General features: G+C 43.6%; 1 protein-coding gene across 4 annotated transcripts; it reads left to right on the top strand.

The window, feature by feature from the left end:
• Positions 1 to 2,745: 2,745 nt before the first annotated feature.
• FST (follistatin) lies at positions 2,746 to 9,273 on the top strand. Of its 4 annotated transcripts, none has more exons than XM_053590688.1 (6): positions 2,746 to 3,185; positions 5,005 to 5,196; positions 5,626 to 5,844; positions 6,209 to 6,433; positions 7,123 to 7,350; positions 8,087 to 9,273. In XM_053590688.1, the coding sequence occupies exons 1-6, from the start codon at positions 3,101 to 3,103 to the stop codon at positions 8,167 to 8,169; spliced, it is 1,032 nt and encodes a 343-aa protein (XP_053446663.1). In that variant the 5' UTR covers positions 2,746 to 3,100; the 3' UTR covers positions 8,170 to 9,273. The 4 variants fall into 4 exon arrangements, with proteins under 4 accessions (XP_053446663.1, XP_053446678.1, XP_053446652.1 ...); XM_053590703.1 differs by having other exon boundaries at positions 7,818 to 9,273; XM_053590677.1 differs by having other exon boundaries at positions 7,120 to 7,350.
• Positions 9,274 to 14,611: the final 5,338 nt, after the last annotated feature.

Raw genomic sequence — 14,611 nt, 5'->3', positions numbered from 1 at the left:
ATGTATTGTATGTGCATATATAAACAAACAAAATTTAAATCCAGTAAGAACATGCAAGTTACATCACTATTTCCATTGCTATAGGGTTATAAAGTATGAGGAAATTATGGACTTTAAAACAATCTTCCCAAAGGTATTGAGAAAAAAACTGTAGATTAAAAAATGACTCTCTACTTCTCTAGGCAAGATGACTTAATATACGACTGGGCGTGAGTAAAATTTAAACATTTTGTATGGTCCTATGGGGGCAGGTCTAAGGAAAAGACCCCAGCTTCCAGAGGTTACTGGCCAATTCAGGACCAATAAATGTATTTAAGCTGGGGACAAATATAAAATCGTGTAATTATATTTGGATCTTAAAAATGTTTTAATGGCCATTGGTAGCCCTGCCATAAGATCCAGCCATCTACCATCTAGGATCTTTTACACACTTAGAATGTTTAATTCAGTTTCCAACCCTGAATATATGGCATGATAAACCTAACTAAAACAGAAGCTGCATCTCTTGCTGCCATTAAAAGACAGATTGGTACAGAAATTTTAAAAAGGCAAATAACAGTAATCATTAACTCTCCCCTATCCTTAACTAGGTTTTTCGGGGGTGGGGGGGTGGGGAGGGGAGGCCTTGGAGAGGAGGCCTTGAAGCGGAGGAAACAAACTTTCCTTCCAGCACATCACTGTATAAGCACTATAGCTATCTCTCTAAATAAAGAAAAAATAAATTCAGCTTTGGAATTGTGCCGTGGAGTGGCAGCTCCTGCAAAGGGGACAGTTTGCGATTAATTGTTAATGTCGTCTGCCATTAGAGGGCACTAAACAACTCTACATTAATGCATTGGAGGGAAGAGAGAAAAGGAGCCTGGAAAAGAAAAGAGGGGAGGGAGAAAAGGGAGGGAGAGTATGGGTAGAGTCGGGGTAGAGGGAGGGAAAAAGAAGAGGGAAGAGGTGGGAGGACAGGAGGGACAGAGAGAAAGGGAGAGAGACAGACAGAGAGAAACAGAGACAGAGACAAAATGAATCTGGAAACATTAAGAAGGATGTGAAGCCCCCAGAGCCGTCTGAAGTGAGCAGAAAGCCAGCCTCCCCCAGGCCGCCCGCGCCCCTCCCCTCCCGTCCTCACGACGGTAATTATAAAGGGAAAAGCGGCGGCGAGGTCACTCGTTTTTACCAGCCTGCTGCACCGAATGCGCGCGGTGCAGGTGCGGCGGCCGCGGGGCTTTGTGATTCATGCCCACTTTCAAAGGGGGGCTTGGGCCCGTCTGAGAGGCACCCAAACAACTGTCTTCTAATATTAGCACGGCTGTATTTCGGGATCTATTATAGTCTGTCCAGACAGATCCCATTGTAATGGGATCTTTTATTAAAAGATTAGCACTATCTCCTGCAGTTGGTGGAAAAAAATCTGTTATCACTGAGTTATTTGCAGTTGTGGAGGGGGTGGGAGGGGGTTGATGGAAGGTGGGGGTGGGAGGGCGAGAGGAGGACTGGGGGAGGGTCTGGCGGAGGAGAGGGGTTGAGAGGGGGCAAAGAAGGGCGCATTTGAAATCCGTAGGCGAACAAATCCCGGTGACCTGCGAATGTCCAAGAATTTTGTCTGCATACTTCTCTGTCTGTTGTCCTTCGGGCTTCAGAAGCGAAAAGAATAGAAATTAAAAAGGCAGCTTTGGAATAAACAGTATAGCATTTTCCGTGAAGTAATCGTTTTATATAAAAGGAAATATCGCCTCCTCAGTTTCATTCAGCGGTGCCAAAAATGTTATAAATGAGAGACCCGCCAACTTTCAGCGAAGAATGCCAGGCACTGTACTTAATAAACTGAGGCTACAGAAGTTCATTATCGATGTTGCAATCTTTTTTATTCCGCGAAGAGAGGAGGGAGAGAGGGAGAGGGAGAGAGGGAGGGAGGGAGGGAAAGAGAGGGTGGGAGGGAGGAAGAGAGAGAGAGGCCGGGGAGACTGAAACAGACTGAGACACACACAGGACAGAAACTGGGGAGTCTCCGAGCCGAGCCGGGGGAGGGGGGCAGACCGCCTACATCGGCGCCCCCGCTCTGGGCTGCGACTCCAGACGCCGCGAAGTGAAAGGGGAGAAAAGAAAGGGAGAGGGCGAGACTGGGACGGGGGGAGGCCGGGCTTGAGGTGTTAAACATTTTTGTTTGCTTGTGACTAGTCCAGACGACGAGCCGCGTCTCCGCACCGCTCCGCCAGGGTGGAAGGTGCCGGGCCGGGGTTCCTAGCAACAACTCCGGGCTGGGGGCGGCCGCGAAGTGAGGCACGCACAGACCCAGACACAAAACCTCGCGGGTCCCGCGCCCAGGCTGCCGGGCCCGAAATTGCCGCGAGGCAGGCTCTTTCCGATCCGACCCAGGGCGGGATATTTCAGCAGCTCGGGGCTCTCCGGGCGTTTTGCAAAGTCTTGCTGGAGAGGAGCAGCGACAGCATCGAGACAAACTCCCGGGTTCCCCCAGCTCCTCGCGCCGCCGCCTCCAGCGCCCCCTACACACACACACGCCCGCCACACACACACACACACACACACACACACACACACACACACGCCCGCCACCCCGGGCGCGCCGGCGCTGCCTGCGAGCGGCGGCGTGCAGGACTTGAAGTGGGTGTTCTTCCCCACTCCCCACCCCCGAAGCGTCGCCCCCACCCCCCGCCCCGGTCGTCTTCCCCCTCCCTCTTGCTCCTACGCAAATAAGAACTCGGCGATTCCCCTCCTGCCGCTTTGATTTCGGGCACCTCCGACAGATAATTGGAAAGGGTTTCCAGAAGGTGGGAAATGTCACCTGATTCACACTGAACTTTTAAAAGCTCCCCACCCCCAAGGAGTCGCGCACACCCTCGCTCGCGGCCGCCCTCCCACAGCCCCACACACTGGGAGACCGCCCACCGCAAACCGCGGAGACCCCCGTCTAGATTTAAAGCGCGGCTGCGCCCGGCTTCTGACGTCCATTGAATCGCGCGGGCGGCCGGCGGCGAGCGCGGGGCTGCGCCGGGATCGCTGCGCCCTCCGCCGCTGGCCTCTGCGACGCGCGCCGCTCGCCCGAGCCACCCGCCGCCGCCGCGCTCCTCGCCCCGCGCCTGCCCCCAGGATGGTCCGCGCCAGGCACCAGCCGGGAGGGCTGTGCCTCCTGCTGCTGCTGCTCTGCCAGTTTATGGAGGACCGCAGCGCCCAGGGTAAGCGAGGGGGGATGCGCTGGGGAGCCTCGGCTGAGGGCAGGGGGTTCTACTCTGTGGTCTCCCCTCGGTCTGTTCTAAGCAACCCTGCTCTGGGAAGATGTTGGACCAACTTAGCGACTCCGGGATGGAGAGCAGTGGGAAGACTGAAGGCAGTGACACTTTAGCACTGGGAGCTGAGTTGGGAGCTCGGTTATCCTTAAAAAGGAAAGCGAGTAAGCTGGAGTCTCTCAGTAGTTAGGGTTAGATGCTCCAAGTTCTGGCCATGATGACTTTAGATGATATCTCCCCTGTTTGGCTCTGAAGAACGGGACAAGTATCAGTAGCCTGGAGATTTCAGTCGACCCATTTGCAGTCTAACCTCTCTCCCTCCCACATCTTTCGGATACTTGAAAAAAATAACCCGGAGGGTAGCGTGGGGGAAAGATACTGAATTTTCTTCGGTGGCTGGGGAACGTGGCTTCAGAAACTTTGCCCAAACTTGGAAATGTGGGTGCTGATAATTTTAGAGGGAAGTAGCTTTGTGCCTAGTGGATGCTTCTTCCAGCCCCCTCCCCCAACCCCTCAAAAAAAAAAAAAGCTAAATTATTACCACCGAAGTGTTTGGAGTTACTCACAGTTCCCCCCCCCCCCTTTGCTTCGTTCCTCTGTTAACTTTCTGTAAAACAGTGAGCAGCCCGTAATTTACATTAAATTCTGAGAGGGCGTAAGAGCAAATTTCTGAAGTTTGCCTTTTTAAAATTAGATTAATTTCAAGTAGTTTGGAGCAGAATTTTGAAAATAATAATAGCAGTTTGCGATCCGATTATTATTAAAGTCATGTTAGTGATTCATGAGAAGTCTTTTCTGACCCAAATCCGCATATTAAAAGGAGAGAAGGGGGAGAAATTACTTTCAAAGATTTCTTGGTAGGTGTGAAATCAATGTATGCATAGCCGAGAAATGCTAAGGAGGTTCTCCTCTTGAACGTGTTACTTTCCCTACTTTAGCGTTAACATTTTAATTGTGTTGTAAACTGCCCTCCCGGGCACTGCCCCTTGCAGTCTGCACCGCCTTACTCTGGGTTGCCCGCCTTCGGGGAGCGGCGCTGCCTGGGAGCCCGGGACCTGGGCGCCGGGGAAAGCAGCCCTCGGAGATTTCGAAAGACCGTGGTGGCCGCGGGCGTGCTCTGGGTCTGGCAGATTGCAAAACCGCCCGTCGGGCGGGCGGGCTGCGCCTCCAGGCTGCGCGAGGTAGCTCCGGGCAGGGCCGGATTGCTTTTTTTGCTTTCATTTTTCACAAGTGCCTTTTGCTTGGTCTGTTCCTGCGTGTGTGTCTCTCAGTCTGTCGGTCTCTTTCTCCTTTTTTCTTCCCCTCCCATTCTCCTACTTTCTTAACCCCTGTCACAAATAATTCCCCTACCGCCTACATGAAACCAACATGTAAAAACATCCGTCGCATCCTGTTTTTGTCAGGTTCTTTAATCTGCTCTTCCAGTCGCTGCAGGTTATGAAATGGAACGAATAAAAGTAAACAGTCTAGTAAAAGTCAATGCAAGCTGCACGTGTTGTGTCTGGGTCACTGGTAACTGACATTGATATGGCTGGGGCGCTCTGCCGTCTCCCTCTCTCCCCCTCACCCACCTCCCAGCTCAGTGATTAGGGCTCCCCCACCACCACCACCATTTTCCACTCTCCCACCCCTTTCCATTTATTTTCCACTTTTCTCCCTTGTCACTCTCTCCCCCTCTGCCTTGCTCGTTTCCCATGCACACTGGGTCTCCAACCCCTTGCCCAGCCAACACTGACTCGTCCACTTCCCTACCCTTGTGTCTTCCCAGCTGGGAATTGCTGGCTCCGACAAGCTAAGAACGGTCGCTGCCAGGTCCTGTACAAGACAGAACTGAGCAAGGAGGAGTGCTGTAGCACTGGCCGCCTGAGCACCTCTTGGACCGAAGAGGACGTGAATGATAACACACTCTTCAAGTGGATGATTTTCAACGGAGGCGCCCCCAACTGCATCCCCTGCAAAGGTAGGACTCTCTCTCCCCCTACTTGCAGGCCCTCAATAGAGGGCGTCTTACCCTCAGCTGCCCCACTACCTGGCTGGGGGTTGGGACTGGGAGACTTTTGTTGGTAAGCTTTCTTCCCCCAACCCTGGGAAGCCATTCTGGTCTAAATTTTGCCTGTTACAGGCTGTGGGCAAAATACTTCCTAACCAAGTGTGGTGGTGAAGCCAGCAAACTCGAGGTCATTGATAAGAGTGACTTGGGTGTGGGGCACCGCCCCCAGTCTCTTCCTAGCCCACAGTCCCTTTTTATCCCCTCCCAGTCTTCTAGGAGAGAGCCAAGGCTTCTTTAGCACAAACCCAGGACTACACCATTGCACAAGGCCACTGCAGCCCTCCTGAGCTGCAGACTGCCTAGCCCTGGTTTTAATCCATAACTCTTTCCAACTCATAGAAACGTGTGAGAACGTGGACTGTGGGCCAGGGAAAAAGTGCCGAATGAACAAGAAGAACAAACCCCGCTGCGTCTGTGCTCCAGATTGTTCTAACATTACTTGGAAGGGCCCGGTCTGTGGGCTTGATGGGAAAACCTACCGTAATGAATGTGCACTCCTCAAGGCCAGATGTAAAGAACAGCCAGAGCTAGAAGTCCAGTACCAAGGCAGATGTAAAAGTAAGTTCTCCCTTTCTGAGCATGACCTGGCTTCCCTCCTCCAGCTTTGCACCTGAAGTAGACTTCCTAGAAGACCCCTGGGGCGTGATGTAATCCACAGTTAGAGCCTAAAAGTACTACCCTACTAACAGTAGTTATACCAAATAAAGGAGCCCTTTTCTAATTTCTAAAGACTCATTAAGAACACTGAAGGACCAACCTTCAGATATTCTCTTGAAAACCACAAGGTTCCCAGAGTGCCCTTTGAAAGCCAGAGGCTTCATCTTCATGATTTCCTCGATAATGTCAAATGCTCACTCCCTAATGCAGGGAGTATTTTTGTACCAAACACTACCTACTTTCATGTGTTTTCTCTTTGTTTCAGAGACTTGTCGGGATGTTTTCTGTCCAGGCAGTTCCACATGTGTAGTGGACCAGACCAATAATGCCTACTGTGTGACATGTAATCGGATTTGCCCAGAGCCCACTTCCTCAGAGCAATACCTCTGTGGGAATGACGGAGTGACCTACTCTAGTGCCTGCCACCTGAGAAAGGCTACCTGCCTGCTGGGCAGATCTATTGGATTAGCCTATGAGGGAAAGTGTATCAGTAGGTATTCCGGATTGAGGACGGAAAAAGAGAAAACAGGCTAGTTCTAGTGGGAAAACTTCAGGGCTAATCAATAAATAAAGCTCAAGACCTCACCAAACACAGTTTTACCAGAGGGAGAAAAACTCTTCAGTCTGGGTAAACTGTTGTGACCACAGCATTCCTCATGGAAACCATTGTCTACAGAAGTGTTGACATATATATTCAAATGCCAGCAAGAAGCAAGAAACTATATTCCATCTTAGAAAACTTAGACCTCACTAAATTTTACACATTTGTTCAAGTGCCAGACTTGCTGGAAGCAAAAAATAATTACTTAACAGTTCCTAAAATCTGTTATCAGATTCCAGTAATTGATGGAATTCTTTCTCCTTTAAAAGATCCCACTTATGGGAAATAACAAGATATATATTTAACTCAAGGATGCTGTAAAATCCCATTATAAAAATTACTGTTTTCATGCACGAAATGTAATGTGTAGGAAACTGGGGGAGGGGCTTGTGTGTCCATGAGAGTTTCAGTTTGATTACCAAGCATTTTTGCATAGTATTTTTCACTACCCCCATTAGTAAGCAATAAGCTATAAATTATGTTTATACTTATTACTAGAGGACCAGAGAAAAGCAGAAGGGGGAAGTGGGAAAATCAGTTTACAGTTTACTCATCACAGATGTATTATATCCTAGAAGCAAAGTCCTGTGAAGATATCCAGTGCACTGGTGGAAAAAAATGTTTATGGGATTTCAAGGTTGGGAGAGGCCGGTGTTCCCTCTGCGATGAGCTCTGCCCTGACAGTAAATCAGATGAGCCTGTCTGTGCCAGTGACAATGCCACTTACGCCAGTGAGTGTGCCATGAAAGAAGCTGCCTGCGCCTCAGGTGTGCTGCTGGAAGTAAAGCACTCCGGATCTTGCAACTGTAAGTGTGATTTTTAACCTTGCTGCAATTTAAAGCTTTCCCAGGCAAGCCCCAGGGAATGTACACTTAAAAAGCACACAGACTTCCCCACGTAAAGCCATTTCTGTTTAAGTTAGGTAGCGCTAAATTTCACCCAGCAATTCAGTGATCCACGGAAAAATTCTCTGCAATGTTTCCTGGCTTGTAGGCCTTATCCAGTGATTATCAATGGGGTTGCCTCTAAAAATCTGTTTCCAGTTGTTTGCCCCTAACTCTTTTGCTTTGGTAGTATGCTTTGCTGTTTGCTTTATTAACACTTGAATCTAAACTAACAGCTTCAAAAGGTTTTGTTTGTTTTTCTTTTTCAAAGATAGCTTTCTATTATCACACATGGGTTGCTGCTTTTTGCAGTTGCCTCTACTAACTCTGAATTAAGGACTCAAAGCAGTTATACCTAGAACACAAGAGCGCTTTTTATCTAATTTCAGGAATCTGCCCGTAAAACCTGAGCCATTGAGTCTTCAGAACTTTCTGCAATTTTTGACTTCATAGATTATGTTTTTAAAAACTTTTTAAAAAACTTATTGCATAACAGCAGATGCAAAAAAAAAAAAAAAGCATCTCACTGCAAGTCACATAAAAATGCAACGCTGTAATATGGCTGTATCAGAGGGCTTTGAAAACATACACTGAGCTCTGCTTCTGCGCTGTTGTTGTCCGTATTTAAACAACAGCTCCCCTGTATTCCCCCATCTAGCCATTTCGGAAGACACTGAGGAAGAGGAGGAAGATGAAGACCAGGACTACAGCTTTCCTATATCTTCTATTCTAGAGTGGTAAACCCTCCACAAGTGTTCAGTGTTGGCATAGCCTTTGGGGGGGGAAATAAGGAAAAAAATAGAAAAATATATTGTCCATACTGTAAATAAGTGTATGCTTATTTATTTGGGGGGAAAACTATACATTAAGGGACCTTTGTCCTAACGCTCTCTCCCAGGCCACCTTCTTACTCATTGGACATGGAGAGGCAATCATTGTGAGGTCTACTGGATGAGGCCCATAGTTGAGACTTGTAGACATTTATTTATACTGTGTCATGTTTTATAATTTATACATAAAATATCTGGTTGACTGTACACCTTGTTTTTGAAGAAATTTATTCGTGAAAGGAAGAGCAGTTGTTATTTATTGTGAGGTCTCTTGCTTGTAAAGTAAAAGCTTTTTTTTTTCCTTGTAAACCATTTAAGTCCATTCCTGACAATTCACTCCCTCATCGGTCTCCCTTCATTTCACTGTTGTTAGACTCTTTTCTACTTTTAACAAACTTGCATGTCAGTTTCTGTCATGTTTATTTATTGGATTCTCTGCTGCCTGATCTGTACATATATGATCCCTCGGGTTTTGTTTACAAGGAACCTTGACTGACCAAAAGGCATTATAACTCTGACTCAAATACAAGGTACAGAGGATACACATCTTTAAGGAAACTCCTACCCAGTTCTCTTGTTAAGATGAAGACATTTGTGAGAGAGGTAATGATAGCAATGTTAGAATTCTAGTAATGTACTTTTAAGATGTTACAGATCCAAAGAAATAGGGTGAAGTGGGTGTCAGGAGACTAACGGAAGAGGAAGGCTACATATTCATGCTTTTGTTAGGTGTTTCCTTTAAGCTACTCATCTGTACCTTTTAAATTAGTTCTTATTCAACCAATGTGTCACTAAAAGTTCTATTAAAGCTTTATCAGTTCAAGTTTCTTGCTTTTCATAATACTTTTTTCTGATGCAATTTTATATTTTCAAACATGGCAAGTTAAATATAAATTCATTTAAATATATAGTTTTGTACTTTTCTACCATGTAAATGTGCAGTGTATATAAAAGTTATAATGTGTATTTGTAAATAAATGATGAGTGAAAAAATAAAAAAATTTTAAAAAGCCAACGGTCTCGATTCCTGATGATGTAAAAGATGTTGGGCTTTTGCATAAAAATGTACATAATACAATTTGCTGAGGAAAATAGCTGTCACTGTAATTAAGTGGCCCTGGCAATAGAAGCTCCAAAGTGAGGTAAATTACAAATAAATCATCTCTGTGGAGTATGAAAGACAAACAGATGTGAGGCTCTGTGACCCCGTGGTAGGAGTGACACATATCTTGTCACTAACCACCGAAGGAAGAGACTATAGATGTGGGTTCCTCCCTGCAACATACCAAGCCTAAAGTTTTCTCTTTCAAAAATCATCTTGTATATGTACACCATGGAATATTATGCAGCCTTAAAGAAAGATGGAGACCATGGGCGGCCCCTATGGCTCAAGGAGTAGAGCGCTGGCCCCATATGCTGGAGGTGGCAGGTTCAAATCTAGCCCTGGCCAAAAACAAAAAAACGTAATTATTGGGCAGCGCCTGTGGCTCAAGGAGTAGGGCGCTGGTCCCATATGCCGGAGGTGGTGAGTTCAAACCCAGCCCCGGCCAAAACCACAAAAAAAAAAAAAAAAAGAAAGATGGAGACTTTACCTCTTTCATGTTTACATGGGTGGAGCTGGAACATATTCTTCTTAGTAAAGTATCCAATGTACTCAGCCCTACTATGAAACTAATTTATGGCTTTCACATGAAAGCTATAACCCAGTTATAAGGTGATTGGTGGGATTACACCTGTGGTGCATCTTACAAGGGTACATGTGAAACTTAGTAAATGTAGAATATAAATGTCTTAACACAACAACTAAGAAAATGCCAGGAAGGCTATGTTAACCAGTGTGATGAAAATGTGTCAAACTGTCTATAAAACCAGTGTATGGTGCCCCATGATCACATTAATGTACACAGCTATGATTTAATAAAAATAAATTAAAAATAAAAAATCATCTTGGCGGCACCTGTGGCTCAAAGGGGTAGGGGGCCGGCCCCATATGCCGGAGGTGGTGGGTTCAAACCCAGCCCCAGCCAAAAACTGCAAAAATAAATAAATAAAAAATCATCTTGTTGCAGGCTCATCACCATAACCAGGGGAACCCCATACCCTACTTTCCTCACCTAAATAAAGATGAGGCAGGTGGATGGCAAGAATGAGACCCTGTCTCTACTTAAAAAAAAAGAAAAGAAAGAAAAAAAGATAGATGGATAGATGATAGAAAAATTAGCAGGGTATCATGTGGGCACCTGTAGCCCCAGCTGCTCAAGAGGCTGGAGCAAGAAGATCACTTCAGCCCAAGAGTTTGAGGTTACTATGAGCTATGATGACAGCATGGGACTCTTGTCTCCAAAAAAGCAAAAACAAAAACAAAGTTGAGTTTAAGTCTTTAAAAAAGTAATACACATCACACTGAAAGGTTCATTTGACAAGCACATTCTGGAAATCAGAATATCAACCACAGAAATAGGCATTATAGTGTTTAACCTCTGGGTCTTGGTGAGCTGAGGATAGGGGTGGAGGTGGAAATCTACAAAGATTTCCTTCGTAAATGGTGATTAAATAATTCCATTCTCAAGGTAAGAGAAAGTGTTAATATTTTGCAGTTTACCTCAGACACTGTTGGAGCCTCTATTTGGGACATCAATTATTGGTATTTGTAGTACATAGGAATACATAATTAGATCATCAACATAAGTCTCCAGTTCATTGCATACTGTACATTCAAAGCCTAAGTATGTTAAAAAGCCAAAGAAATGCAAGATGTAAGGAAGTGAATATCGAGTCTATGGTAGGGAAAGAACAGAGAATAGTCAATATTATCGTCATTACTAAACAAATGTGTCCTTTCTTTCAAAAACCATGACTCAAGTTCTTTTTGAAAGTTTACCCAAAAAAACAAAAAAAAAAGAAAGTTTACCCATTTGTGAAAACCCTCTTTAATATGAATAATTATTAAACATCATCAGAGGCCACTGGCTCTCCATAGTGGTCACCAAATGAGAAATTTGGTGGAGGCAGAGGAGCCTCTTCAGTAGATAGAGTTTATACAATGATTAGAGGACTGTTGGGTTAGGTTACCTTTTAGCACTAGATTCTCATTAAAGGGGGAAAGAGAGGTGCAGAAAATTAACAGGCTGCCATTAACCATAAGAAGACTGTTAGAGTCATAACTTCTTCAGTGCAGATGAGCTACTGGCTTGCCACTGGAGAGAGACCCCCAGGAAAGAAAAGAGGGCTGGGTAGACGCGATTTCACAACCCTCCCTAGGGTTGATTTGTTACTTGGTCCTAGGGAGCTATAGACACTTTAAAGCTGCCATAGACTATCAGAGTAAAATGTCAAATTTAACAGGCATCAATGTGTGTCTTGGCAAGGGGGAGTGATAAAATCAACAGCTTGCTTTTTAAACAGCAACCAGATTATTTATTTAAAAATTTTATGCCATCTTTGTCAGCATCAATCATTCCTCTTAAAAACCAACAGTGTCTCATTTTCCTACTTGGAGTTTCCTACTTCTCCAGTAATCTTGCATTAGACTAACTGGTACCAAAAAATAGAAGTCTCTTTTAAAATTAAAATTAGATTAAAATCATAAGACTATTGTTAGAATTCCAACTATGACCCCCAAAGTCTAATTCACTTATGTATATAATGTAATTAATACAAATAGTGGCTAGAAACTGGTTTTAATTAGTATGGCTACATCCTAATACCATTAGAAAGTACAAAATATAAACTAATAATGAAAGATCTGTCAGAAGTCTAATTTAAATTAAGATTTTTAATATACTATATGGGATATGGTTCTTCAAGCTTCACAACCCTTCATGGGGTTGATTTAGTACTTGGTCCTAGGAAGCTACAGATGCTTTAAAGCTGTAAATAAATAATAAAATCTGGCATAATTAAAATTATTCTCAAACAAAACAGCTAATTGTAGTACCTAACCCTATACTAGATCCTGCACGTAAGGGAGAAAATGCTACAAATAACAGTATTGGGCTCATTGAAAGATTAAATTATTGCATCAAAGTTAAATTTAAAAAATCGATTACTGTAGTGTAATTATATAACAGAATATTTTTAGACTCAGAAAATAAATACTTAGGAGAAAAGACCAAAAATGTATGAAACTTATTCTTCAATAATTTAGGAAGGAAAAAATATTATAGGTTTTATTGTTTTTCTCATGTACATTCAGAGTACATAAGTGATAAAGGAAACAGAGTTGAAATGTTAATAGCAAATCTGAATAAATGGCTATGAGTATTTTTAGTACTATCTTTTGCAACTTTCCTGGAAGTTTGAAATTACGATATATCTGAATAAAAAGTTTAAAAAATTAAAGTCACTCTAAGAAGGTTAAGGGCACAGCAGGCTGTTTTCCCTCATTCTCTGGGGAAAGAATGAAATATCAGAGTCATTAAAAATCATTTGGTATGAACAAAAATCTGGAAAATAATTTCAGTGATTTTAGCAAGGCTATTTAGGGGATTAAAATTGGCAACAAAAGAATTCCTTACTCATAAACGAAACCCAAATTGAGAAGCAGCCTTTTCTGTGATCATCTTAAAATTTAGTGTGATTCCCTAAAAGACTCCAAGCACTCAACACTTCCATTCTCCCCACTGCTTGCTATTTATCATTTTATGCATAATTTAACTGTACCTCAGTTTCCTTGTGTGTCAAAATAATAATGAAAGTGTCTCCCTTGTGACAATGCTGTGAGGATTAAAAGAGATAAAGTGTACAAAGAGCTTGGATCAGAGCCTGGCCACAGAAGAAAACAGTCAGCAAATAAGGGTTCTTTAGTATTACAATTATTGTTACTATTAATTAAAGAAAATAGTTGGCATAATGATTCATCAACCAAATGGTACCTCGAAAAATGCAATGAATGAGAAATGGCAGCAATCAAGACCAGAAGCAGAAATGTACACAATTTTTAAATATAATTTTAAAGTACTTTAGCCATCTGTTTATTTAACAAACTTCATGAAGTTCTCCGTGGTATAGTTAAAAGCATACATTGAAAATAACAAGTTGAGGCTCACCACCTGTAGCACAGTGGTTACGGGGCCGGCCACATGCACCTATGCTGGTGGGTTCAATCCCAGCCAGGGCCACCTAAACAACAATGACAACTGCAACAAAAAAAAATAGCCCAGCATTGTGGTGGGCACCTGTAGTCCCAGCTACCTGAGAGGATGAGACAAGAGAATCGCTCAAGGCCAAGAGTTTTGTGGTTGCTGTGAGCTGTGACACCACAGCACTCTACCAAGGGCGACAGTGAGATTCTGTCTCAAAAAAAAAGAAAAAGAACAGGTTTAGATATACTATTTGCCATGGAAATTTTTAAAAAGTTTGCTCATTCACTGACATTTGCAAAGCCACAAAATGTGTCTTTTGTCCTTTCATTCACACACTCAACACAATGCCTGGTGGTAAAATAAATCAGTCTTCTTTAATACAGTGTCCTACATGAGGACTATGGACCCCAAAGATATTATAGTAATAGGGTAAACAAGTGTATTTTCAAACTGTCAAAAGTCCTACCATAAATTGTAAGATCATTAGATATAAAAAGATACATAATTATTTAATAAACTGATTTGAAGATTTTTCAAAACCTAAGTCCTAAGACTGGCACATTTCTGTTCTTCCCACTTCACTTTCCATTCAGAGCACCACACAATCCTTCTTCAGCCAAAAGCTGTCATGTAAATAGACACCAGGCATGGCTGCCCTACATATTCAGTAGACCTGCCCAGACATGTCCAAATTCCAGCTTCTATTTTGCTGGAATCCCCCCAGGAATATTGGATGGTCCCTGGGGTTTGCCATCCTTAGACCTCAGATATCTTGGCTGGTACCATCAAGATTCCTGTGGCAGAGGCCTTCAGACACTTGAAGAGCATACTCTCTGGATTAGACCAAATGTAGTGCTGGCAGAGCCGTAATTTGTCATTTTTCTATTTTAAGAATATGCCCAGGGAACCAACTGGCAATGTTGGGATCCAGATATACTCCCACCAAACATCTCTTGTATTCATTCTCCAAGGACTTAGGTCTCTGGCTAAAGAGCAAGTGTAAGCTTTCCCCAAGAATCTGGGGTCCTGGGAAGAATTAGAAGCAAAAATCACAATCCTGTTGAGGAAGAGGGAGCTCTACATTGGTTCCAGTCCTCAAAAGAAATCTTGATATATCTCTATATCTTTCAGCACCAAAAAACAAAAAACAAAAAAAAGGAAAGAAAGAAAAATATCAATGGAATAATTTCATGATCAATAATGGCAGTAAAAGACCAAGGTACAAGTTGGTCTTTATAGTTTCTTTCTTTCTTTCTTTTCTTTCTCTCT

Source organism: Nycticebus coucang, chromosome 1 (genome assembly GCF_027406575.1).
Source record: "Nycticebus coucang isolate mNycCou1 chromosome 1, mNycCou1.pri, whole genome shotgun sequence".
Lineage (NCBI taxonomy): Eukaryota > Metazoa > Chordata > Mammalia > Primates > Lorisidae > Nycticebus > Nycticebus coucang.
Note: the sequence above shows the minus strand (reverse complement) of the source record. Positions and strands in the feature narration are given on the sequence as shown.

Coding starts and splice junctions, on each gene's coding strand:
- FST (XM_053590677.1), top strand. CDS start 3,101: ATGGTCCGCGCCAGGCACCAGCCGGGAGGGCTGTGCCTCCTGCTGCTG. Junction 5,845..6,208: donor GTACCAAGGCAGATGTAAAA/GTAAGTTCTCCC, acceptor TCTTTGTTTCAG/AGACTTGTCGGGATGTTTTC. Junction 7,351..8,086: donor GCACTCCGGATCTTGCAACT/GTAAGTGTGATT, acceptor TCCCCCATCTAG/CCATTTCGGAAGACACTGAG.